We start from the raw sequence: 27,862 nt of genomic DNA on the forward strand, positions 1-27,862 counted from the left end.
CACGTACCTACACCAAAGGAAAGCGGGTTACAGACGATACCACCTTGTCAATCATGGAAAGAGAGTTGATGGAGGTGGCCTTGAATGAGACAGAAACCTGGGAGGACTGGGACGAGGTCGATCGGAGCCACCACAAAAAAAGAAAAGAAACGTAAATAGTAAATCTCCTGTGTCAAGGACATTGACCAAAAACGAGAAAAAAAATGCTCTCTCCGGAGCAAACAAGTCCAATCTTTTTAACACTGGAGGAGAAGAAACTAAACCTCCTGGCAAAAAATAAAGGCACTAGAATGTTTCAATACCCACCGGCCAAGAAAACAGAAAAGTCCCTTGTGCGGGCTAGGTCCAGGCCCTGTTCATCTAACAGGAAACTATCAATGAGAGGTGATTCTCAAAAACCAAAATACGAACGGCCGACAGAAAATACAACTCATTGGCGCTCTAGAGTTCATAGAAGTCGCCACAGGGATGAGCGTTCAACTTCAAGAAATTGGAGCACAAAAAGGCAACAAAATCGGATCATGCAGCCAGACCCTCGTTTACACCAAGAAAACAACGAACTTCAAATTCCAGAGGGCCCTGAAATTCAAAGCACGTGACAACACCCAGAGAAAAAAGCAAAGAACGCCAAGCAAAAAGAACTCCTAAGACGTACTGCTAGGTCTACTAAGACCTGCTCTTTCATCCTGAACAGCATCTGGAAAGAAGATTCCTCTTTCATTCTCAACAGGAAAACCATTCTAAATATCTTGCACTTGGTTTCCAGCACTAAAAAATCTATCGACAGAAGATCTTACGATTGTGGAGTTTCAAGACAAAAAGTGAGTTGACAGTGTTTACTTACACATACAGTCTGAAACAATAAAGTCCCTCTTAACCAAGGCAAAAAATAAATTAAGAGCTTTAGGATACAATCTCGTAGATTACACGATCAATGAAGGCCACAAAAACAAAGGGCATTCAACAGATCATTTGGAAAGACGCTCGAGACCCAGAAAGACGAACGACCAACGTACCAACGAAACTTCTCACCGGTATGAGCGAGTTTCGTCATCTTCAAACAGGTGTAACCCAAGGTCCGCTCTGCGGAAACAGAACGAGGGCCATCGTCCAAGCTCTCTAGAATTGGAAAGAGTCCAGTCAGGTCGGCAGAAAAACTGGAACATTACCATCGAACAAGACATCTAAACTAAAGGAAAAGTGAAGTCATCTGGCGACCGGAACCAAATTAGTCTCAAAGAAGTTCCAAACCGTTGGGCCTGGCTGCCCAAAGCCCTGTCAACAAAACAAGGATACTAGCAATCAAAGACAGATAAACAAGGATTCCTATGGTCAGTCATAAAACATGGAATCCATTACCGGCCTAACCTTGGGTTCCTGGAACACACAAGGCTTCATCCACCTGACAAACTCCTCAGATGTAAACTTGGGATAATCTGACATTTGGTGTCTCCAAGAAACATGGATCCAAAACAACAATAGAGGGCTATGTAACCATCATTTCTCCAGCCCTGAGAGGAGCCACAGGTCGACCAAGGGCCGGATTACTAACTGCTCTGCGCATCGGATCCAACCTCCAGTGTCTTAAAGTTATAAAGTAGGAGCCTCACATCTTGGCAGCGCTGATTCAACGAGGCGCCAGGCAACAAGGATCAAGTAAACTAAACAAAAGAAAAATACTTACTTGTAAACTTGTACTGGAACCCTAAAGAATGTGCAACGGAGCACTTCTTATCAAACATCGAAAACATTTTGAAAGATGCTATATCAAACAACTCCATCGACAGCATAATCATCTGTGATGATTTAAATGTCAAGCAAAAGAGTCGAAAATTCACAAATAAAAGCCAACATCTTAACATTGCCAGAAAACTCCCTACAAAGAGGAAAGAAATGGGCGAACTTGATGGACACTTTCGATCTTCACAATGCCCACTTCTTGGGCAAAGCATCCCACCCGGTCCTCCCAACCTGGGAGTTACCAGGAAGACACGCTACCCTAGACTTTCTATCTTTCCAGAAACCTTCTGACGCAGGTCACAGGCTTTGAGGTTATCAGAACACGCAACAGCGACCACAACCTTTTGAAAATGACGTGGACAGCTTCCCGCCTACACGTCCATGAGAGCTTGTGTGTCCTGAGATCGGCCAACATTGAGACCCACGCCAACTCCACACGTCTGAGGTTGAAGGGCTCAGCCATTACGACACTAACCACAAATTATTGTCAAGCAAAAGCACTGGACATGGAGGCAGGTAGCCTCACGGACTACTGTCCCCCTACTATAGCCATACCAGATTCAAAAAACTGGTAGCCGAAGCAAAGTGAAGACCCCCCCACTATAACAATTTGATACTTAGAGAAAAAAGGCTGATAATGAGACGAGCCACAAGAAAGGCTAGACGGTTTCATTTCTCTATTAATAGAGAAGCAGCTCGGACTGCTACCAATGTTTATAAGAACTGGTTAAAAGGCTTCAAACTCCAGCTTTATCAAGACGATTCTGAGCAAATGCTGTGAGTACTTAGTGGCAAGCAAACGAAGGCTTTCTGGTCCTTGATTACTTCAAAAAGCTCATCAAGTGAGGAGGCTTTATCATCCAGCGTCCCAGAAGAAGCCTGGATTGTCCACTTTTCAGCTCTCTTCGGCCTACCCGAGATGGGGTTAGAATCTTTGCAACATCGAAGTACCCCCCCCGTGCCTGGCTTTTATCGACTTGTCCAAAGCATTCGACAAAGTAAACAGAAGCTATGGACAAAACTGGCCAACTGGAACTGTCCCTCCCCCCCGCCTTGTTGGATCCTATACAAGAACTTTACTCCGAAACATCTGAGAGTCCGACTCAATGGTACAGGTCACTCTCCTCACCAATTGGTACACACTGCGGGGTAAAGCAAGGATGTCCCTTGGCACCGGCACTTTACAATGCCTACACTGGCAACTACCAACATGCCGAAAGAAATGTAAAAGCTTTTCCCCCTTCTCTGGGCTCTGATCAGTAGGCTGCTTTACGCAGATGATATCATTCTAATTGACCAAACGAAGATAGGGCTCCAGCGAAAACTGGACAATTTGAATGAATATCTGAAAACTAAAGTGATGCGCCTGATAAAAGTGGCCAAACGAAAGGCATCAGAGGCACAGTTCTTCAACACCGTTTTCAGATACCTGGGCACCATGTTCGGGAATAAGATGAATGAGCAACCAATGCTAGACCTCTTGATCCATAAAACCTTGACTAATCAACTGATCATCATGGCCAGAAAAATGTGGTCGCTTCTCAGTCAAGGCGGCAATCAACTTTTACAGGATGAAAGTGGTCCCAGTGCTTACCTACGGTGTGGCAGCCATGCCAAGTATTCCAGACTCAATTTGTCCCAAACTGGAAGGCTTCCTCTGGAAAAAAGTCCTCCGACTGCCTATCTGTACGTCAATAACTCTTATAAGAAGAGAACTCAACCTTATCTCACTCGAAGACACGGTATCCCTTAACAGCTTGATGTTCTACAGGGAAGTGAGATCATCTATGGAGAAAATCTACACACTAATCCAAGAAGAAATCAAGAAAGGCTCAAACAAAATGCTAAAAACCTGGATACATAAAAACCAACTCTCCTAAAAACAATAGGAAGTTCAGAGGATGAGCATTTGGTTAATCCAACAAAGACGGCCAAAAAATTGAAAGAATTTGACTGGTGTGACACACAGCTGAAAGCTCTGAGTTACAAATCTGCGACCCACCTGCCGCTTTATCAGCTATTTACTGAAGTTCCCGAACAAGATTTTTCGTTCGACTTTCTTGAGAGCAAGACTGAACCTTTTAAAAACCAACGAGGTCTTGAGAACTCGAGGCAAATCTGTGACTGACTCTTGCCGTTTTTGTCTGAATCAGGACTCGAAGGAGAGCCTAAAACACTTGATTCGCCATTGACCGGGTACCACTGGCAACAGGGAAACCCACCTAGGTCACCTCTATTCTGAATTTTCAAGACTGGACGAGGACTATTGGTGGTCTTTCTTGATGAATGGGTTAAGTCGAAGACCAGTCATCGCTGTTGTAAACTTTCTGCATAGTTTGAACTTGGACGCTATCTGTCAATGACCAGAGAAACCAGCCCTTCGATAAGCAACTGTACAAGCAATTTGAAGAAACAAAATGTGAAAACCTACAAAAGTTTTTGAGGAAATAGGATTTTCTTTTGTAAAAACTGTTAATTCAGTTAACACAATAAAAAATAAATAAATGGAGCTTTGTTGCTGCAAGAGGATTTCTGTGTTCACACTAGGACTACCGTCTCTTGCTAGGGTGAAGGGTCACAAGATGATCTGGATCTACATTTTGAGCATCCGACGCATGTAACTCCCAGACTTTGAAATGATCAAACTGCTCCGTGTTAAGGATACCAATCGGGCGTCACACACTGGACCCGGACACTTGGTCTTATCCTGTGATGTGGTGCTCAATAGGAATGCTTTTTCTTTAATTTCAATGAATTCAAATTGAGCCGATACCTGTCACGTCTCAATCCGCACCCCCTCCCCCCCCCTCCCCCCTCCTCCCCCCCTCTTACAAATACCCTGGGTCACAATGGACCATGAACCAGGCCGGTTGGTGAAAATACAATTATTTATTCATAAAAAGCCCACATTTTAATAGTGGCCAGCTATCACCAATGGGGTGTTAATTGCAATAACTACTGAACTACACTTAACCTTCTACAGGAACATATCCAAAGCACAATTGAAGAGGAGCACTTTATGAATTAGGATAGATGGCACCCAAGTTAAGGTTTCCCCCTGCAATGTTCCCTCAACCCACAAATAATCAGATTCTGGGTGGATAGAAAGAAGGTAGTCGGGGATAAGGGGCCGCAAACTGAATCAAAATCTGACCTTCCCTCACAAAATAAGATGGGGGCGGGGGGATCCTCTTGCAATGGCATAAAATGACTCTGAAATTGATAATTAATGTGCAGTTGAATCTTTGAGGCAAATATGATTTCTCACAAAGGCAGTAATGCATAAACCCTAGCAATCACAAGGAAATGGATCAACAAAAGGCATACAATGCTAAAGCGAGTGGAAAGGTGGAACATGCTGCAGCTGAATTCACACGCTAGAAAATTGCATTGTTTTCAATTCCCGTTTAAAATGACACAAACTAATTTAATGAAACTGGTGAAATACTTGGATTGTTAAGGCGGTCTTTGGGCTGGGAGACAGATGTATATCACAGGGATGATATAGAGGTTAAAGTAAGGCTATAGGTGAAGAATTGAGGGAGATTTGGAAGGTAGAAGGTTCGCTTTGGGTAAAATGAAACCGTGAGAGAGGAAAGAAAATCAGCTGAGAAAAGAACAGGTTTGATTTAAACTAGGTTATCAAGTCTATAAAAAGGGACACAGTAATATCCAAGGTTGATTTGCGACGTCAACCTTGCCACCCCAGTGTTCAACCTTAAGCGGAAATTACTTTAATTGCTCAAAATATGACTAAGGTTTTATGATCTATGCAGGACAAAAGGAAATAGGATAGTGGCGCTAACACTTGGAAATTCAATGATGTGGTGCACAGAGAATTCTAAAGTTTTTAACAAGTTACCAGGGTATGGATAGGATTGCTTTGAGTGGAATAAAGACAAAAGGGTCAGGATGGGGAGACTGTTTCTCTGGGATGGGGATTATACTCTGTCCCCTTTTGAATTTGGGATTTTGGACAGTCAGCAGGTTCTGGTCCCAAGATTCTGGTCACCAGATATCGGACTCTCCTGGCAAGACAGATGGGCAAAGGTCTGATCACCAGATACTAAAGGTCAGTGGGCATGCAGGTAGTGGCAAGAAGCCAGTCTGGTTTCAGGATGCTTCCCAAAAAAACAGCAATACAGCTTTTCCCTTTTGGTTATGGGATTGTAGGGGGTTTTTCTGGATCAATAGCCTTGCTGGGTGCTTTGGCCAGGCTGGGATAGGATCAGCAATGGTTTGGCCTTTCAGTGGAATCTGGAATCGGGCAAATAAATGTAGCAGATCAGGAATGCAGGCGCAGGAAGAGTCCCTGTAGTTCTGTCAACCACTCTTTATATAGAGCATGGTGACATCACAAAATTATAGGTGGGCAGAACTGAGCTAGGTATGCCCCCAAGAACCTGATGGGACAATACATGTTGGTTGCCTCCTCTAGGAGGTAACTTAGTCTGAGATTGCATTTTATGAGGTAAAGACTTCCCAGAGACCTTTTTGCCAAAAATCAACCTAAACATAATTTACACATTTGTGCAGTTGTAACTTTTTAACCAATTACATATTTTGTGTAGCTCATGCCAGTCCAACTCTCCAGTTTTTGAGACTCTGTTTCGTCCGTTTAACAGTTTTTGATCATTTATAGTGAGAAATCTTTGGCCTAAAATTCTATAACTTTATCCATGGGTGTGGATTATGATTAGGCATGTAAGTATTAAAATTTGCCATGGCATCATGGATACGTTCCTTAAATACCCAATTCTCTGCCATTTCTATCCCCCATGTGGCAGTGAAGTCTATGATGTCTTAAATTGAAGGCCGTAAAATCGCATTTAAACTGGTAAATTTTTCAGCCAATGCAGTTTGATTCCTTTTTTTTTTTCTTTTGTCCTGGATCTAAACAAACCTGTTGGATGAAACATCCCCTATATGTTCCCCCGCAACAAACCCCTTTACATTGCTAGGCACAGACTAGTTTTTGTTCAACATGGTATTTTGAAAACAGGCATTTATTTTCTGGTTTGCAAAATATTTTTCCATGTGTAAAGCCAGCTGCCATTTTCCTTGCAAATTCGGTTTGTCCCTTCCCTCTACATTTCCACATTTTTTTGTAGCCATAGTTGGCTTCATGTACATCGGTCTGTACCAGCCAAAGGTCTCCTGAAATTGACATGCGCACAGAAAGGTAGAATTTCTTTTCAAGCAATGATTTTTGACATTTTGTAGCAAAAGGTTTTTCCGTGCAGCTGAAGTAGAGCTTTTGTTGATTTTCTCAGATTAGGCTGGCACAGCCTGCCATTCAGGAATAATGCTTTTTTCTGATGGAGCACAATGTGGATGGGCATGGCAGGGTCTTTTTGATCCAGTTAGTGTGATGAACAGGGAAAAATAGCATCCGTGTCATCATTTTAAAGGTGAAATATTCCCTTGTTCAATGGGATCTTTGGGCCTGCAGCTAAGCAGTGCTGCTTTTTCACTCTATTTCTTTAAGACCAACAAGAACACCCCGTGGTAGCCTTTCTCGGGGTGCTTCCTGTTCCATCTTGCCCAATGGCGCTTGTCAAAACAGTGCAGCCATCCTTTTGTTGCTGCAAAACGCAGTCTGGATGTAATGGTGCTCACAGGAGCCAGTGCAGCCATTTTGCTGGTACTGCTGAAGTGCAGCTTGGTGATGTGGGGAAGCACTGCTGAGTGGGTAAATATATCCCACAGTGATTTAAATTTTTTTATTAAAACTTGTGACTTAAAGGGCGATTGTGGTGGGGAGGGGATCGGATTGGCTTGCCATGTGGCAAAATTGTTGCTTAAGCACAGGGCTGGGTATCCGTCTCCTGAGTCGTCATGGGAGCCTGTTCACCACGTGGTCCAAAACTCTGTTCTGTTGCTCATTTGTCCCTCAACTGTCTCCCTTTCTCTCCTCAGAACTGGTCCGCATGGTGACTAATGGTTGAATCTGCAGCTGCTGGATCCTCTGGACCTCACTTAGCCAATGTCAAACACTAGTTTTGTATGGTTCTGTGCCTTTCTCTATCGACCGCTGAGCACCTCTCACCAAAACAAGTTATCAAGACCAGTTTCGGATGCTGCATCACCACTCGGCTCTGGCACCAACTGCTCCTCTGGGCTGCTGGCCTCTCTGGGATGCATTGACAATTGTGGCCCTGTTGTAGGCTGCAGAGAACTATGTATGGGTAGCTTACTTCAAAACATTGAGGTCTTGGAATATCAACTTGGGTTGCCCTGCACCTGTGATGGTGTTGCATGTTTGAAGGTACGGAGACTACCCCTTGCTCCGTGCTGAGAAATGCATGAAAACACCTTCACTTGTGTAGCAGCGTCACAGTGAATGATCGAATTGGAATAAAAAGTAAAAACGATGTTTATTTTGATATGTCTTGGTTGCCCTTTGTGAGACGTGTTTCAGCAAGTGCTATGCCTTTTTCAATCAATCGGGGCTATTGTTATCTTTCACAAAGATACACCATGCATGTGCCGAAAACCAAATAATACATTTAGTAAATGTCATACATCCAGTTTCCAAATAATTATTTGTCACAGAGAGAAGGGGAGGGGGGGGAGAAAGGTGGATGTTTAGGGGGGGAAAAAACAAGACAAGACATTAAAAAAAAAACATTGTTTTTTGATAACCATTATATCAGTATTGTGTATCATTTACTGTGGCGCTGCTACACAAGTGATGGTGTATTCATCTATGTATGGGTAGATCTGGTTTCTTGTACCTGTTGCTACTTTGCTTTTCTGTAATAAAGAAGACACTTCACATCTCCCGACTTGTGTTATGTATGGTTTGTAAGAGAGAATGTGATGGTAGGACTCAGGGTGGTGGGGGCTCTACATGTTGACAAATATTGTGTTTCATATAGCACTTATTCCTGCCAGCTGTAATGTCACTTTTAATCACACGATTGAACATCTGTATTATTCCATTCTGTCTGGCACTATAAGGTTGTACTTTTGTGCTTTACTCTTGCTTTTATTTATTTAGGAACTCCATACAAACTCCTTAGACCTAACTTGGACCCCGATGTCAATCTTCAATATATTACATTATTTATAAGGCACGGCCAAAGTGGCCCCGGAGGCATACAGGTGCCGACAAGGAAATAGAAAACAGAAGACTGGAGGGTAGGGTGAAAGCTAGATGTCTAAAGAGATGGACCTTGAGTGGTTTCTTAGCTCAGAAGGTAAGGCATTCCGTTTGGTGGGTGCAATGACCCCAAAAAGCCCCCTTTTCTTACCAGATCAAGCGAAGCTTAGTATTTGCAACACTTTTGCATTGTTGGAGCGGAGAGACAGAACTTCATATTTGTTTTTGAGTCTGAAAGCTATATATGCAGAGTAGAGACCATCCAAGGATTGGTACGTAATAGTGAGTAACCTAAACTCAGTCCTGGAGGCAAAAGCACCCAGTGTAGACTTCTGCGCACCTCAAACAAGTGCACATTTCTGCATACCCGTAATGGCGCTAATGGTACTATTTTGTACTACTTGCAGTTTGCAAGTTCTCTTGTTCCCACCCCCATCAGAAGGGAGCTACAATAGTACATTTTTGATGAGATAATGGCTTGAGCTATTGTTTTGCATTCTTTTTGGTAAAGATGGGGATGAATGTGTGAAAGCAGCAGTAAGTAATGGGCTGAAGCCGACACCAGACTATCCACTCGAGCTGTCACGGTAAGTGCTTGATCAATAATCGCAGTAGTTTTATTTTCTTTTTGGTGGGGATAACGTGATTCGCAATGCTGAAGGAATCATAGTTCACATGAAGTTTCCGCAAGTCTGGGCCTGGAGCCAACATCATATGCTCTGTTTTCTCATGGTTCAGAGCCAGTCCATTTGTGTCCATCAACTTGTGTATTAAGTCCTAGATTTCCGCCACCTTTTTTGTGTCTTTCTCATAATTACCTGAGAGAGGAATGAGGCATTACGAATCACCCCCATAATTAGAGAAGCATATCTTTTTCTACTCTAATCTATGGAAGAGGGGCTGTGAAAATATTAGAGAACCGAGAGAGATGCCCCTTGATGGACTCAATACCATAATGGAACTGGATATGCAGACATACTGCAAACGCGCTTGGCCCCACTCCCAAGAAAGGACTACACCCAGTCCGTTGCTTGGTTGCTAAAGTTGGCCACCCCCTGAACTCTGGTCAAGCGAAAAGGATGGACCACTAAATCAAAAGCAGCTGATAAATCCAAGGACAGCATAGTTGTTCTGTTATTAATGTTGCCCATCATATTGGACTTCAGTTCCAACAGGGCAGACACAGTACTAAAACCTGCTCTGAAACCTGACTGGCCTTTGTTTAGGACTGGATGATCACTTATGTGGCACAATAATTGTTCATAGGACACCCAATCCATAATCTACAATATAAAAGGTGAGTTGGAGATGGGGCGATAATTAGCCACTTTACGGTCCTGACCTGTTTTTTTTAATAGTGGGGTAATTCAGGAACTCTTCCGTCTAGTGGGCACCCGCCCTTCTGTAAAGGAGGATTTACAATTTTGGTATGGGAGCTAATGAGAATCTGAGTAAGCCTTAATGGCAACAGCAGGGAAAAGGTCCCCTTTACAACTTGACGGTTTAAGTTTGGCTAGAATGATGCGCAATTCATTTTTGGTGATAGGCCTAAAATTAAACCTAGGGATGGTCTGTGCTGAAGGGGGTTTTTCGTTCAGCCATTGTGGGTTTGACGGGCATTGAGATTTTAGCTTGTTGTATGACCTTTTTTTAATGCTTTCCGTCTTGTCCACCAGGATTTCTTTCAATACGTGCGCACCATGCCTGGTTTTTACAGATGGTTTCTTCAAATTTACCGTCCGGTTTTTCCCATCAGGATGGCAAAGATTTCTTTAGAATCTTTTTTCGCCTTCTCTATCTGCACTTCATAGGAGTCATCTTCCGCCTGAGACTTTTTCCACTGATAAAATGTTTTCTGTGTTGCCAACCTTGGGGATTTAAAGTCCTCTGGTGAGTGGAACCCTTTCTGTTTTTAACTGAGCTAGTTTGGTTTCAATAGCATCATTGAAGGGGGACTCTTCCTAATGAAATATTTTACACCGGAATTGCACTACAGAATTGGTTGTCTCATCACAGGACCACTTTATACATGGCTGTTTAATATGATAATCCATAAGAACAAAGATGAACCAGCCTTCCTATGCTCAAATGGCCAATGATGTTTTAGGCAGGTTTAGTTGATGGAATGATAGTTGGTTGGAGAGGAGTTTCTGTGCACACATGGGGTTATCACTCTCCGCACATGGTAAGCACAACTTCAGTGTCCATTTTGGGCCATCATTACCACTCCCGAACATGCTTGGTTGGGCTTCTGCCCAAATGTCCCTCATGATCGGTTTTGATGATTTGGTGTCTTGACTCCCTCTCCCCTAAAAGCATGCCCCCTCTACCCACAATTCCCCACTCAGTGAAATGATTCACGCCCATCACTGGAAGACAACCAGCCTGACTTCAATAAGTCTCATCCCTTTTAGTATTTCCTGATCCTCTTAAGCTTTATGCCATGGTTTCTTTTCAAATGTGGCCCCTACTGCCACTTAAGTTATAGAGGTCCACGAGTCCCCCGCACCTGTCTCTATGGGGTGGTTTTGAGTTGGCAATCATGACCATCGGCTACCACCTTGCGTGCACCTGGGGTGTAGCTCATTCTAAAGTCACATTCTCTGCGGTTAAGCACCCTACCCATCTGATTTTGGAGAATGCAGACATATTTTCTATTAGTTAAAGCATGTAGAAGTAACATATGATCGCTGCATATGTTGAAGAGAACACCCCATAAGAAAATGAGTGTGCTGTTGTCCATTTACACGCTAACATGTCTTTTGTTACCGTAGAATAGTTAACTTCCACTCCTTGGAGTGTGCATGAAGCAAAAGCTAGTTACTTCCCTACTTTATCTAATTTATTATAAAGTGGCTCTCAACCATACATTGCTGTCAACTGTGGTTTGGATTACCTGGTCCAGTGGATTAAACATTACTATTATTTATTTAATGCCCCTTTTCACGTTCTTCAGTACATCTAAACTTTGCATTCTTTTAGAGCAATTCTCTTGGAAGGGCACACTTGAAGAGATTATCTACGGGTTTAGAATACAATTCAGATTAATTTAGGAATGTCCTCGGGAGGTGTGGGTGCGTTTTGGATAGCTGCAATAGTTTGTTTATGGGTGAATATGCTCAGTTATGGTTTCATGTCCAAGGTACTTTACCTCAGGTACATTAAAGGGACCTTTTTCTCTTTTGAGAGCGAGTCTTGCATTCTTTACTGAACGGAACAGGAGTTTGTCTCCCTCACCAACACCTTTTCTGGGGGAGAGCAACACTGAAAGCATTTTACAACAAATTGACAAAGTTATTGTAATTGAGCCAGAGCAGGTAATGTTGATGCAAGAAAGTGATGACTCAGCTAATTCTATATTTTACCGAAGGAGAAGACAAAAACCTAGGTCAAAATCCACAAGAAGAAAATAAAGATGGGGTTGTTGAGGAGCCGGGACCAGCTTTTCAGAAGTAGTGACCAAAACCAACCAAAAAAGATGCGGACAGAGGGGCGTGTAACACTTCAGATGTTGATGAGCTTGAGTTGCCCAAAACTCAGGAATTGGATGAAGCTGACCATGTAAGCTCCAGTAATGACATCTACACCATAGACGATTCAGATCTTTTGATGGACATGTCTGTCTATTCCAATGCCCCCCCCCCCCCCCACCCCGCATGAAGGCTGAAGGGACAAAAGAAAAGGCGGTCAATTTTGACAATGATACTAATATTGCAATGGTTGTGTTTTTAAAAAAGAAAAATGTTTTACTTTGGAAGAGAAACGAGCAAAACTGTGTCCTGCCCGGAAACCAGGTCAATAGTGCGAAATTCTGTACTGCTGGGCTCAAATTTGACAACCAGTTGTGCACCTGAACGACCGCTGTGGCTGTCTACTGGTCATCCTCGAGAGTCGTGGCTGGTGAGGATGAAGTTATTTTGAATCGCTCAAATGTCCCATTGTTCAACTTGATTCCTACCCTAAGGTCGCTTCATTCCAGTGACGTTTATGAAGTTTAATTCTTGAATGAAAAAGATAGTGACAAGAGTTTTTCTGCATCTATGATCCAGACTAGTCTTGGCAACTGTCCTATTGGCAGTTCCATACACTATCAATGTACACTGGAATCCTTTGGACATTTCTACTGGACAATTCATGAGTCAAATAAGTGGTGTCATTGATAAATGGATGTCAGGAAGTGGCTGTGATAATATTCTTATCGCTGGTGACCTGAACGGTTTCTGCTGTAAGAGGGAGGGATCTTTCTGTTATATGGGTACTACATTATGAAAGGATTCTATTCTATACCTAGGCTGAGCCTATGTACAGGAACTTTACTTGGGGATGAGACTGCAACAAATCAGTGTTGGATTATGTTTGTTTCTGTAGGTATATTTGAGGAATGTAGAGCTTTCAGGGTTTTAGTCTTAAGAGGAGCATTTACCACTGGTGGTGAATTGAATATGAACTGTCTGTTCCACTAACTTCAGTTTGTAGTGCTCCACATTTGGAAATAAATGCGAATAAGACTCGCATGAAACCAAAATACAGTTTTTCAATTCATGACTAGAGGCTGTGATTTTTTAATTGGTCGATAGAAGATTATGGGGAAGTGTGATCAGTTTTGTTTTTTGCGTTGCAATTCTAAGTCTTGGATACCTGATGCCCCTTGACACAAACATTGTTTGATAGCCTAATTCACAAATAAAAGGACGTTAATGTGTAACCTAAGAATTGTTTACAAGAATCAGACTAGCAATTCAAAATTGATTACCCTGAAGTGCAAACAGAGATATATAAAACTATATCTACGGCATAAGCAGCAGATGCTCGAGGAATTTGTAGTTAATGCTCCGTTCCCTGGCTTCCAACAATATAGCAACTGTTTGGAAGCAACAGTGTAAGTGTGTCCCAAGCATTCTTTGATGCATCCTATCCCTCAAGGTGAATGGGTAAAGTATTATAGGGAGCTTGCACAGCCCCAGCTATGAACTATACCCTCCCGTCCCTGACTTTTGTGAGCTTTGGCCTTCGACCAGGATGATATTTGTAGTTGAACTGAAAACAGCAAGCCATCTCGGCCCCCTGGTCCAGGTTGTCTCTTGAATATTCCTGCGAGATGACCCCAAATTGTGCTTTAAGGTACTAAAAGGGTTAGACAACCATGTACTTTTTACCAAATTCTCTGTCTTTGTGGGAACTATCTTATAGAGTTCTGTCTGCCTTGCTAGATGTGCCTAGCAATATCTTTTCTGCATTACTCTTGAAAAAGCTAGATGACTGCTTGTCCGCAAGGTTGTACGATGTGCATCTGCCAGGGTTTAAGAAACATCTGGAAACTTAATTATATGGGTTGCTTTCGTCATTGTTTGGCAGAAGGGCATATAAGAAAAAAGGAGGGAGAGCTTTTACATTTTAAAATGGCATTAGGTACAAAACTCATCAAGGAACCCTATAGCATTTGAAGAAATGTTCTCGCATTATTGAATTTGCTCCTTAGCTGTCAGTCAATGGTAGCATAGCTTAATGACCTGACCACAGTTAATTGTACCAAAAATGTTGTTATATATAAACACCATATCATGAAAAATGTGCAAAAGCTAAAATTGTTAGCACCTAACATTCCAAAAGTGCCAGTGCATATATGGCATTAATAGCGTGCCTATGCACAAGTGTTTCAAGCCGTGACGAGGGAAGGGGGAGGGTGTAACTGAGGGAAGACGGACAACAATCCTACTAAGCTAGGTGACATTGAGATCGCAAGTGCAGGGAAGGGGGTAAAAAGTGCAGGGGCGAAGGGGGCAGTGGAGTACATAGGATAAAAGTAAGTAAATATAGACCATAAATAAATCAAAGTGCAGCCAGCTTGTGGCCAGTGCAAGGGTAAGTGCAGCCATCAAGTGTCAGTGCTGCTAGGGGCTGTAGGAATACAGAGGCAGTCCCTGAGAGCAAAGGGTTGCCAGGGGGCAGTGCATGTGTACAACTGGTGGGGGAGGGGTCCTGGGCCTGAGATCGGAGAGTAGCCAGGTAACCAGTGCAATTTCAGATTCAGCCAGGAGATCATCAGGGGAGGAGGGGAAAAAACAGAAGCAAAATGTCTTGTGCTTCTGGAACTGGAGGTGGTTCTCCTTTTTGTTATGACTTGATGTTGTGAAGATTATGGGGCCTCTGTCCACAAGTTCCACCCAGAAAGATACAAATAACTTCCTGAGCGATCCTTGAGGCCACAGGTTTTTTAAGTGCCGAAGAACGCCAGGAACACCGGTGACCCCTCGACCGCTGTAAAGCAAGCAATGGGTCAGTACAATGGAAAAACAATACACTGAAATGGCGAGATCACAATGTCAAGGGGCTTACCAAGGTGAGGTCTGGGAAGAGCACAGAATAAAATGGAGGTGTTCCGTGTGGTTGCAGAATGTAGCAAGCTGTAGCGAGTAGGTGTAGATAGTTAAGTTTGGCACTGCAAAACCTGAATGGAGAGGGTAATCCGAAAACAGTCCGTTAAGAGTTCCAAGGTCAAAAGCCAGCCAGGTTTGTCAAAACCAGGGGTAATCCAAAACACAGTTCAAAAGGTCCTGAAACAGCAAAACAGTATGCAAGAGCTTGACGGAGTAATCCAAGAAGAACAGTCCGTAGTCCAGAATCGAAATGTGAAGACAGGAAGACTCCGAACAGTGCCTGATTGGGTCAGCTGTGAAGCACTGAATGAGCGTTCCCTCTCCAGTTTTGAAGGGGCCTAGGAGTGTCACATGACCCCATCACGTGACTGAGATAGCACGTTTGTGTCACATGACCCAAGATTTCAAAAACGCTGTCGGGTTTTCCTGGAGGCGTGATGAAGCAAAGAAAAAAGGCTGGCGTCTCTGTCGACTATCTCCAAGATGCCAGGGCAGCTGCCAATGTCGCAATACGTGAGAATGACCATAACGCATTGGATACCCTTGTGTGTTCTTGTTGCATAGCTGCTGCTGTGCTACTTGAGGGAGTGAGGACCTGAGGTTGGAAGTGGAAGGCAAATCAGGACCTGAGAGGGAGGGCTCAGTGGCCGCACGAGTATTTGTGTGCATAAGGTGACCAGTGGATGGTGTAACACTTGTATCAGAGAGGCGGGGGGGGGGGGGTGGGGAGGGCCTGTTCCAGAGGGAGGCCCCAGCAGAAGAAAGATCTACCACCAACTCAATGCTTGGAGAAGTGACTAACCTCGAGGGAGTTGGAGGCGGATTAGCGAAGAGCTCGAGGGAAGATATTTAGGAAGAGAGTTCAATGTGAACAATGCAGAGGGTTTTCGACTTAATCCTCGCCGCCACTGGGAGCCAATGCAAAGATTTCAGTCCCAGAGAGAGAGATGATCCCTTGGCTTGAGGCCAAAGACAAGTCTTGCAGTCTTGTTTTGGAGAAGTTGCAGAACGCGGAGAGTAGAGGCAGTCGGATTTAAAAAGAGGCTGTTGCAGTAGTGGAGCCTCTAGAGAACCAGAGCTCTGGAGCCAGTGAACTTCTGGGGGAAGGAGCGGAAGGGAAGAATACCTCCTGAGGTGGTGCAGCTGGCAGTGTGACATGTCAGAGATGTGAGGAAAGAAGGAAAGTGTGGAGTCGAAGATGACACCAAGGTTTTTAGCCTCACAGGTGGGAGCAGGAAGAGGGCCAAGAGGCTGGCCATAGCGTGACAGGAAAGGAGGGAGCAGGTGTGCCAATGAGGTGAATCTCGGTCTTGCTGGCATTAAGGGAGAAATCATTGGTGGCTCACCACTCCTGAATGATGAACAGTCTGAGATGAGAGAAGAGGTGGCAGAAGGGAGCCTGAAAATGAGTTGTGTCATCCGCATAGCACTGAAAGTTGGGGCAGAGAGCAGCAATGCGGTGGGCAAGATGTACCAGGCATTGGTTGAACAGCCAGGGAGAGATCTAAGACCCCTGGGAAACACCACAGGTAGAGCTAGAGAGAGGAGAGGAAGGACCCAAGTTGGACCTGGGAGGGTCGATCGGAGAGGAAGGAGGTCAGTCAAGCCAGAGCCTGATCGCTGATACCCAGGTTATCACGGAGACAGTTGAGCAGGATGGCAAACCCTGAGAATTTGCTAATGTACGCACATGCACCCTCCACGTTCATACCCACATTCAAAACAGTAAAGTTAATGGTCACCCACAATTTATCTAGTATCAACTACCTCATGGGCACACTTAATTTATTGTGCATTTTGTAAGGTGCTTATACATCAAGTAAATTGTGTTTCAAAGCGCCCACATGGCAACGGGCGGGAACGTGGGAGTGAGAGGCAAATATAACAACAATAAGAGGCAGTTCTTCTAGGCCTTGTGAGCATTCAGAGCTTGCAAGTGCAGGGAGAGAGAAGGGATGAAGGAGGGGTAAGTGTAGGAGTAAGTTGCAAGCAGCTGTTAAGTGCCTGGCAGAGATCACTTGGTGAGAGTGATCAGCTGCTAATACAATAAGTGCAGGCTTGTGAGATAGCACAGACCAGTGGGTGTCCAATGGCCAGTGCTGTGAGTGGACGGAGATTTGGGGGGTGGCGCAAATGGGCCCTGGCCACCATCTCGGCGACGGCAAGGGAGGGAGAGGGGAAAGGAGGAGGTGAAAGGGGAAGTATTGAGGCGCCTCCAGAATTTGAGGGGTCCGGCTCAAGACTGAGAAGGGGGAGGCTGTTGAGCAGAGGGAGCCAGTCGAGGAAAGAGAGTGGCTTCCAGCTCGCTGTTTAGAAAAGCGTTTGACATGCAGAGAGTTGGTACCAGAGGAGCGTAAAGATCTGGCGGGAGTGTATTTGGTGAGAGCCAATTGTAGATGGCGTGTCCCTGGCTCTAGACACCCTTATGGATGATGAAGAGGGATTTTAATTTGATCCTTGCAGCAAACTGGAGCCAATGGGGAGATCTTGGGGCTGGAGAGGTGCTGTCCCTGGGCTTGAAAGAGGCTCTTGCCTCTTTCAAGCCCAGGGAAGAGGCTGTTGCACTAGTCCATTTAGATTACCAGAGCTCTAGCGACTTTGAGTTTCTGGGGGAAAGGAAAGAAAGGAAGGATTCCTTTGAGGTGAAGTTGAAAGTGGGCCTTCTTGGCAAGGTCCTGGATGTGAGGGAGGAAGAAAAAAGAGAAGCCGAAAACTACTCCAAGGTTTCTGGCTTCAGGTGAAACTGAAGGGGCAGAGCCCATAGAGGGTGGCCAGAGGGAGGGGAAGAAGGGAGCAATAGTCCCAATGGAATGGATATCCATCTTGCTGGCATTGAGCCAAAGATAATTGGAGGCACAACAGGTCTGGAGGGCAGATGGGCAATCAGGAATGATGGAGGAAGTAAGGAAGAGGATCAGTGGGAAGTTTGAAGAAGAGTTGCGTGCCATCTGCAGAACACGAAGTGAGGGAAGAAAGTGGAGATTAGGTGTGCAAGCGGAGCACGATAGATGTTAAAGAGCCAGGCAGATGGGTTAGAACCCTGGGCAACGCCACAAGTGGAGTTGGAGGTGGGGGAGGAGAAAGATTCCAAGATCATCTGGGAGGGACGGTCATTAAGGAAGGTGGTCATCCAGTTCAGTACCCGCTCTGAGATACCCAGGGAATCATGGAGCTGTTTTATAAGGGTGGAGTGGTTGACTGTATCAAATGCCGAGGAGAGATCAAGTAGAATAATAACAGCAGGAGAGGTAGATTTAAGAGACGCAAGAAGTTCTTCACGGGTGTTCAGGAGAGCAGTTTCCACGCCCCTGGATGCTCGGAATCCAGATTGATGTTCATGTAAGCAAACAACAAGCTTAAGTGTGGTGGGTCAGTTGGGGGACCAGCTTCTCCAAGAGTTTCCCAAGGAAGGGGGTGATAGAGATGGGGGTGGTAGTTGGCCGGACACACAGGGTTGGCAGAAACTTTTTTTTTCATGAAGGGGCTCACAAGAGAGTGCTGGAGGGAGGAGGGGCCAGACCCAGTAGCAAAAGGGTGATTGCAGCAGTCCGCAAGTGCAGGGGCAAGAGAGACACTATTGTCCTTAATAGTTTTGGAAGAACCGGCAGAGACCGGTTTGGAGGAGACCTTAGAGTGGATGACCCTATTGACCTCATTGGATGTGATAGGAGAGATAGGAGAGAGAGGAGAGACGGGCAGAGGGGGATAGGAGGCAGGGACGTCATTTTAACCAAATGCCAGGGGTAGCAGAAGTAACATCACATGACCCTTGACCGCTCACATCACAAGAAGTGATGTCATTTGACCCCACCTGAAGTAACATAGCAAGCGATGGAAAGCAACTGTTCACCCCTTGGCAAAACAGGAAGTGGCATCACATAGCATTCTTCCTAAGTACGCTGTGATAAATATGGTTACGATATCACTGTGGTGTGATTTCATACAAGAATTAATCTTCATATGTATTAGTGTGTAGGCCCATATTACCAAATTACTGTGAATGCAAGCAATTATACGCTTCATATAGAACAAATATACAAACCATATCACCCAACCTGTGTTGGTCCTCCATTTATAGACTTCTGAAGGATGAAAGGCTGAGTTGGCCTTGCCGGGATTCGAAACTGCAGATCACACACATTGTAGCAGCGAGTGCTAGACCCATTGAGCTAGCTTACCGGCTGTAGCTTTCTTACCGGCTATAGTAAAAATGTGCAATTTCATGTCTGAATGTTCTCAAAGTCGGAAAGCAAATTAGACTGTAGTGGATACCAATGAACTGGTAACTGAGATTTAACAGCAGGCAGTTATCTGCAGGTCTGCTGCAAAGTTGGTCCCATGTCAAGCGTCAATCTACTTTTCAGGCTTCAGAAGTTGGCCAAATACATAACATTGGGTGGGTTCATAAGGAAATTAGAGTTGAGCAGGGAAAGCAGTGCACTCACACGGCATCCCGTACTCTGCACTTTGTTACCTCATACACGCAAACAGACATCCTGAACAGCATGCCAGGGAGATGGGGAAAGATGCACATTACAACACAGCATTAATTGTGCCACAATGAAATCAAGGACCAATTGATGTGCTATGGTCAAACATTTATGCACTATACACAAGATTTTTGGCACAAGGATTTTGTTACGTGACCAAGGACACCGAGATGGAATGTCTTGTGCTGACCGAGACAATGGCAGAAAAAAAAAAACATGCTATAACTGCAACTTGTGAAAAGCAAAATACATAGTTTTTGTCTGCATTGTGTGAATTTGAGGTGTTTTACAACAGACTAAATCAGTGACTCGCCCCCTGAAGTGTGCCTAAAATTTAATGATTCTAGCAATTATTGTATACAATTCCAGAACTATTTGTTATTCCAATTCTTTCTTATTTAGGGTCACTGCTCAAAGTGTTTCACTTGTGAAATCCCCTTGGATTTTTTTTTTTGTTGGTTTTTTTAAAATTTTAATTTTTTTTTTTTTTTTAAAGGGGCCTGAACAAGAAAGCCAGCCACTCCAGAAACAAAGAGCCACATGGCGCAGGCCATAGCCCATGAGCTTCCATTGGGACCTCTGGTGACCCCCAAATGATGTCCCTGATAGGAGGCCGTAGGTGGCATGGGGGTGTAGGAGGAAAGGGAAGAGGGTGCTCAGAATGTCCTGAGTTTTTGCCGTGAAGTGTGTGGCCTGAGATGGAAGAGGTGTGTTGGACTGCAGAAGGGTTGGATCGATACTTGAAGATTTTAAAGAGTTCAGCCGTGTTGGATGCACCAGAGACGCGGGCCTGGATGTGGGCCATTTTCTTGTAAGCACTGGAGAGGAGAGTCTGTATTAACTTTGGAGAAGGTGAAAGGCCAGTTTTTCATAGGGTGAGCCTGAGGTCTGCCACTTCTGTACAGTAGCTTGGAACGTGGGTTTCAGGGCTGCAAGTTCTGAGTCGTACCAGGTGTTACGCTTGGAGACATGTTTCAGGTGGATCCTCATGACTGGGTGGTGGAGTACGTGCATAATTAATCTCCTTTTTAAATTTGTTTATTGTTGGTTAGAGTAACAAGAGTAAAAATTAAAATGTTATGTTGGTATCTCCTGTTTTGTTTAGTGATGGCGCTGTGGTTCTTTTCCAACTACACTGTGGCAGATGTATTTGGGAGCCAGTAACGCATCGTCAATATAGTTACGTAGGCTTTGGCTGCAGTATTTCCCTATAACACTGGTGTTTGGTTTGAATGATTTGGATTTAACTTGTGTTCTACTCCATCTTTTCCGTGAGGTAAGCCGCTTTATGTTAATGTCATCTTAGGTTCGTATCTACAAGGATAATATTGACCATGTGGGGTCTGCTTTCTATTTGTTCCTTTAGGATATTGTGAAGATTCATTTTTGTTAAGTTGTTAGCTTGCCCAAGTCCACAGACTTTGGGCTATGTCTTTCAGCAGCTCTATGTAGCCCTAGTATTTATTTGTGATCTTTCTGTAGTACTCTTCTCTCATGTTTTTTAATACTTTTGATGCAGGCTATACTACAGAGAATTTTGGTGAGCACTAAAGCCGTTTTATGCCTTGCATCACTTTAGTGCCTCATACTTTGGACATAAGATTCTGACCAAAACAAACGCACAATCATATTTCCTTTGAATGTTTTTGTTTGTTTTCTCAAATTGGGCCATCAATCATTTTCAGGTCTCCTGTTTTAAATATAATTTGACCAAGGTGGTACCTCTGACATTTTGTTTGGGGTAATTAACTGGAATTGCTAAAACTTGTACTTTCAGTATATGTATATTATGCTTACGGTTGTGCTCGTGAAGAAATGGGTTGTAGTCCCCGAAAACGTGTTGAGCAATTTACCCTGCAAAAAAAAGAAGCTTCAGCAATTCTTTGAAATTTCTTCTGAAATTTTTTCGCCAAAAAATGTTTAACATCCGTATTATTTTTGAGATTGCTAATATAGCTGCTTGTGCACGAGGCACGGGTGTCCCATTCAAGGACACTGTTCATTCTCCAGCATGGGGTCTGGCATGGATTCACATGCTCATGAATATTCCCCGTCGTCAGGCTGGGAATCCTCGGTAAAGAAAAAACCAGTATCAGTTTCGTTTCTGATCTGTCTTTCGTAGTAATAACCAATCACTGGTCTCTGCGTCATACTGACCACAGCCAATGACTGCCCTCTACCTAAGCACCGCCTCTGGCAGCCATCTTCAGATTTTTACCGCACGTTCATGTGTTGGGATCCTCGTGCTATTGCTCTCGAGCGTTAGTGCTATTTTTTTCACGTTTTTTCTCAAAAACTTCGTTTTTTTCGGTCAAAAGAGTCTGGAGCTCCACCGACTCTCCATCCGATCAACGGGGACCCGTTTCGGATTCGTCTGCGCCCCTCAAGGGTGAAGATTTCGTCGAGCTACGCTTTTGGAGGACTCCAGAAGTTTCTCAGGCCCGGTCATGGCCCAGGAGAAGGGAAGCTCGACGCCCGGAAAGCTGTTCAGGGTCTGCCCTGGATGCCAGCTGCAGAACGTCTTCAAGGAGGACGAACACTCTTTTTGTCTTTACTGCCTACATGAGGACAAGACGCACGTGGAGAAGGACTGTGCGTTTTGCGGCAACATGTCGGAGCGGACCATGAAGGACCGCCATCAACGTCTCGCCAACTGGCTAGAAGGGAAGAGCCCGTCTGGCGAGAAGAAGAGGAAGAAATCCGAGCGGTCTTCTAAGACCTTTGAGGACGCCCCGGCGACGGGGGTCCAACATAAGGCCAAGCACCGCGAGTCCGCTGGCACCGGGAGCGCCGAACGGTCGGGCTCTACGGGCGCCAGGCAGGGCGCACCCTCCCCGGCACCATCAACCACGAGCCAACGCTCTGGGTCGGGTAAGAGGAAGGCCGAGCACCCGGCGAAGCTCCTGGAGAGGCCCCGGTCGAGCTCGAAGGCGGAGGGGGAGCGAGGCAGTGTCCCCCCCCCCCCTCAAGGATAAGGCGGTGAGCGCACCTAAGGTGGTGAAGGCCTTAATCCATCCGGCCAAGCCCTCTATCGAAACTGTCGCGGCGGCCCTGGCTCAGCCTGTGGAGGCTACACCAGTGGTGGCGACCTCGGGGCTCAGAGTCTCCCTGCCACCTCGGAGGGAGTCCTCTTTTGTGCCCATCGATAGGACCCCCGGGAAATCCCCCGTGGGGAAGAAAAAGGGGGGGCAGGGCGTCATCGTAGATTCGGCCTCAACCTCGGAGGAGGAGCTGGTCGAGGTCTTAAGCCACGGCCTCGGCGTGGAAGAAGACCGGCCCGTCGGGATGGATCCCGACGCAGGGGACGACGACATCGTCGAGGGTACCGACGGGGCCCCTGATCGCCCGTTGGATTCCCCTCTGCCAGCGCCGCGAGACAACTCGGCGGCCATTTTGTTGGCTATACAGTCCTTATGCTCAGAGATAAGGACGGGGCTACCGTTGCCGACGGAACCTCTCCCGTCGGGGGACCCAGAACTGGGACCTTCTGGTGTTCCCCCTACCAAGAAAAGAAGGATCCACCCTCCACCTCCTTTTCAGCCGTCGCGCCCCTTCCAGCCCTCCTCCCCGTCCACCCGAGGGGATGATACGGGGACTGACACAGCAGCGACGGGTACGGACGACGAGGTTTACGACGAGGATGTACCGTCGTCGCCTCCCACCAGGGCTTCTCCGCCCGACGAGATTGGATCGTTCCACTCAATGATCGCCAGGGCATCCGAGCTTTTCCAACTCTGCCCTGAGGAGAAGAAGAAGGAAGGTTTCCTTTATCAGCGGCGCGAGGCCAAGAGGAAGACGGTCCTCGCGGTGCCTCTATTGGACGACATTTGGGATGAGGGCCTCACCCTCCTCAAGAACCCTTCCACGACGCCAGCTAGAAGAGACCGGTACGAGAAAAAGTACCGGGTCCCGGACACGGCCCCTCTGTGCCTCCGGGCGCAGCCTACCCCGGACTCCGTCGTCTCTGCGGCGGCCAGGAAAAAAGCGGGGGGGGGGGGGTGCGGCCTCCACATCGACTTCCCCACCGGACGGCGAGGGAAAGAAATTGGACGCTATGGGACGCAGAGTCATCTCGTCTGCAGCGACGACGATTAAAGCTGCCAACGCCTTGGCTATCGTGGCCCGATACGACAGGGAGCTCTGGTACAAACTGGCTCCCCTGCTGGACTTCTTGCCGGACGACAAGAGGGCAGAGGCCCTGGAGATCCTGCAGGAAGGTGAGGTGGCTTCGGACCACGCCATTACCGTTGCAACGGACATCGCCGACTCTGGGTTCCGCCAGTTGGGCAACAGCGTTTGCCTTAGGCGGCGTGGATGGCTCAAGGCTACGGACTTCCGTAAAGACGTTCAGACCAGAGTCCTGGACATGCCCTTCGATGGGAACAACCTGTTTGGGAAAACAGTGGACGATTCCCTTCAGGCCATTAAAGCGGACACCGAGACGGCCCGGGCCCTTGGAGTTCTGCAACAACGACGGACGCCCTTTCGGAGTAGCGGAGGCAAGGGCGCCTCCAAAGGTTCCGGCGGCGGTTTCTCCTCCTACCGTCAAGCAGCCCGCTCGTCGTCTCAGGAGGCCTACAGAGGACGAGGCAAGTCTGGCGGACCCCGCCGTCGTCGCCAAGGACAAGGCGCTAAAGCCTCGTCGAAGCAGGATTGAACCGGCCGGGGGGTCGGGCCCCCACCGAAGCACCCCGGTGGGAGGCCGGCTGGCGAGCTTCGTCAGCGTGTGGGAGTCCATCTCCACCGACCGTTGGGTGCTGGACGCCTTGGCCCAGGGCCACGCGCTCGAGTTTCAAGGAAAGTGTCCGCGTGTCCCCCCCGGGGCCAGGAAAGAACTTCACGTCCCTCAAAAGTTCCGGATGGTCACCTTCCAGCACGTCCTGGGTCAGCTGGAGGAAGGAGACTTCCTGTTGTCGTTGGATTTGGAGGATGCCTACTTCCATATTCCCATCTTGAAGGGGCACGGAAAATTCCTCAGGTTTGTGGTCCAAGGGCGTCATTACCAGTTCAAAGCCCTCCCCTTCGGTCTACGGTCGGCACCCAGGGTGTTCACCAAGTGCCTCGCACCGGTGGCGGCTCAGCTGCGCCGCGAAGGGATTCACGTCTACCCCTACCTGGACGACTGGCTCATCCGAGCCAAGACAAGGGAGCTCGCCGTGGTTCACACGGCAAGGACCGTCCAACTTCTCACGGACCTGGGATTCTCCGTGAACTACGCCAAATCCCACCTGGTGCCCGCGCAAGACGCTCTGTTTCTGGGAGCGAGGCTCAACACAGTGTCCCTTCTGGACTCCCCGTCGGAGGAGAGGACCAGGACCATCCTGGGCAAGGTGCAGCGGATGTTGGTGGCCGACGCGGCCAAGGTGAGGTCCATCAAGTCCCTCCTCGGAATGATGTCTTCCTGCATCTACCTCATTCCCATGTGCAGGCTCCGGATGCGCCCGTTGCAGGAGTTCCTGGACGCGCGCTGGATCCAAACGACGGGCAGCTTCGAGGAAAGGATCACACTCGACAAGAGTTTCCGACGAGCGATCCGGTGGTGGGGCACCCGCGCGCATCTGACGGCGGGCATGGACTTCCAGACCCCAGCCCACCAGGAGACAGTGACCACGGATGCCTCCCTGGAAGGGTGGGGAGCGCACACCGAAAATCTGCACGCAAGAGGCCTTTGGCTCCCGACGGAGAAATCACTACATATCAACGTCCTGGAGCTCCGTGCAGTGTTTTGGGCCCTCAGGTCCTTCCTTCCGTCCCTCAAGGGCAAGGTGGTGAGGATCTTCACCGACAACACCACCACCATGTTTTACATCAGGAAACAGGGTGGAACCAGGTCCCCAGCTCTGTCCAAGGAGGCGCAGGACCTGTGGCATTGGGCAGTCGCCCAAGGGATGTTTCTGGTGCCGTTTCATCTGGCAGGGATAAAAAACACCATCGCCGACTCACTCAGCAGGGAGCTGCACTCGTGCCATGAGTGGGAACTACGGCAGGATCTAGTGGATCGCCTCTTCCGACGGTGGGGCACACCCCAGATCGACCTGTTCGCGACGGCTACGAACTCCAAGTGCCGGAGGTTCGCCAGCAGGTTTCCCCAGGCGAGGAGCATGGGCGATGCTTTCTCGTTCCCCTGGGAGGGCCTGTTCCTCTACGCGTTCCCTCCTTTGCCACTGCTAATCCGGCTCGTCAACCAGCTCAAGAGGTCACGGTGCAGGATGATCCTCGTCGCACCTGCGTGGCCGAGGCAGATATGGTTCCCGGACCTTCTGGACTTGTCAGCGTCCCCGCCAATCAAGCTGCCGGTGGACGCGGATCTGCTCTCCAGGGAAGGAGGCGCCATCCTCCACCACGACCCGAAATCGCTGAACTTGCAGGCCTGGCTCCTGCAGCGCTAGAGTTTGGAGGATACGACATACCGGCCGACTGCAGAGAGGTTCTTGCAAAGGCCAGGGCGTCCTCGACTCTTAAATGCTACGGACACAAATGGAAGAGGTTCTCTGTCTGGTGCCACGCACAGAAGATTAACCCTCTACAGATTACGGCTCCCCAAGTACTGCCGTACCTGCTGACGCTGGCCAAAGCTGGACTGGCACACGCGTCCATCAAGATTCATCTTACTGCGATCTCCCGATACACCAGAACCACGGGGCGACGTCCTTGTGGTCTCATCGTCTGGTGAAAGAGTTCATGAAGGGACTGTTCAGATCGTTCCCGCCGGTGAAGGCTCCGGCCCCGGCGTGGGAGCTCAACGTGGTGCTGACCAAGCTCATGGGACCTCCGTTCGAGCCTCTGCACTCGGCCCCGTTGAAGTTTCTGTCGTGGAAAACAGCGTTTCTTGTGGCCATCACCTCCGCACGACAGGTGGGAGAGATCCAGGCCCTTTCCTGCAAGGCCCCGTACTTGACTTTTCCCGACACGAGGGTAGTGCTCGGGACGCACCCCTCCTTCATGCCCAAGGTACCGTCGGACTTCCACCTCAACGAACCCTTGGTGTTGCCTGTATTCTTCCCGTCGCCTTCGTCGCCGGCTGAGAGGACTTTGCACTCGCTGGATGTGGCTAGAGCGCTGAAGTTCTACGTGGACCGCATGAAGTGTTTTCGGAAGACGTCACAACTCTTTGTGAACTTTGGACCTGTCAATCAGGGGAAGGCTCTCTCGAAGGCTTCCATTTCCAGATGGCTCTCCGGCTGTATCATGTACTGTCATCGGTTGGCAAACCGACCGCTGCCTGGCCGTCCGAGAGCCCATTCCACCAGAGCGATCGCAGCTACCACGGCGTTCCTTTCTGGTGTGCCCCTGCTGGACATATGCAGGGCTGCTACGTGGAGGTCGACGCACACCTTCACGAAGTTCTACTGCGTCGATCGGGATTCCAGGGAGGAGTCCAGGGTCGGCCAAGCAGTGCTGCGCAACCTGTTCGCCTGAGGTGAGCCTGGTGAGGAGGTAAGATGCTTAATGTTGAGTTTGATGCAATGCTTAATGTTGAGCCTTTGCCACCTCCCGTGGTTGTGCATGTGTGTACTGCTATGGATTCTTTATTCATGAGCATGTGAATCCATGCCAGACCCCATGCTGGAGAAGGAACAAGTTACTTACCTGTAACTGTTGTTCTCCAGCATGGGTCTGGCATGGATTCACATGCGAACCCTCCCGCCTACCCCTCTGCGGCTCTTCACTTGGTCATACTGCCACTTCACGTGCTTCCAAATCTGAAGATGGCTGCCAGAGGCGGTGCTTAGGTAGAGGGCAGTCATTGGCTGTGGTCAGTATGACGCAGAGACCAGTGATTGGTTATTACTACGAAAGACAGATCAGAAACGAAACTGATACTGGTTTTTTCTTTACCGAGGATTCCCAGCCTGACGACAGAGAATATTCATGAGCATGTGAATCCATGCCAGACCCATGCTGGAGAACAACAGTTACAGGTAAGTAACTTGTTCCTTCCTCAACCTCTTGTCAGGGTTGGGATACCTCCCCTGCACCCATGTTCATGTAATTTTTTCATTCACTTTGTTGAATTGTTTTATATGGTGTGTACTAGGCACAAGGAATGGCCCATTTGAGAAACTGATGAGGGCTCCATGGACACTGGAGCAAGAGCATGCTTGGCCTCCTGGGGCACATACAGGGTGGTGTGCTTCGGCAAAAGCGAT

At 47.3% G+C, this 27,862-nt stretch overlaps 1 protein-coding gene across 2 annotated transcripts in view; it reads left to right on the forward strand.

Moving 5' to 3' along the window:
• Nucleotides 1-8,525, forward strand: part of LOC138580140 (myosin light polypeptide 6-like) — an 80,050-nt gene extending 71,525 nt beyond the window's left edge. For both annotated transcript variants that reach the window (XM_069650457.1, XM_069650456.1), the window contains one exon: nt 7,660-8,525. In XM_069650457.1, the coding sequence (XP_069506558.1) occupies nt 7,660-7,688 (29 nt within the window). In that variant the 3' untranslated portion in view covers nt 7,689-8,525. The remainder of the gene's footprint in view (nt 1-7,659) is intronic.
• Nucleotides 8,526-27,862: the final 19,337 nt, after the last annotated feature.

Source organism: Ambystoma mexicanum, chromosome 3p (assembly GCF_040938575.1).
Source record: "Ambystoma mexicanum isolate Mex_15411 chromosome 3p, UKY_AmexF1_1, whole genome shotgun sequence".
In the NCBI taxonomy this organism is placed as follows: domain Eukaryota; kingdom Metazoa; phylum Chordata; class Amphibia; order Caudata; family Ambystomatidae; genus Ambystoma; species Ambystoma mexicanum.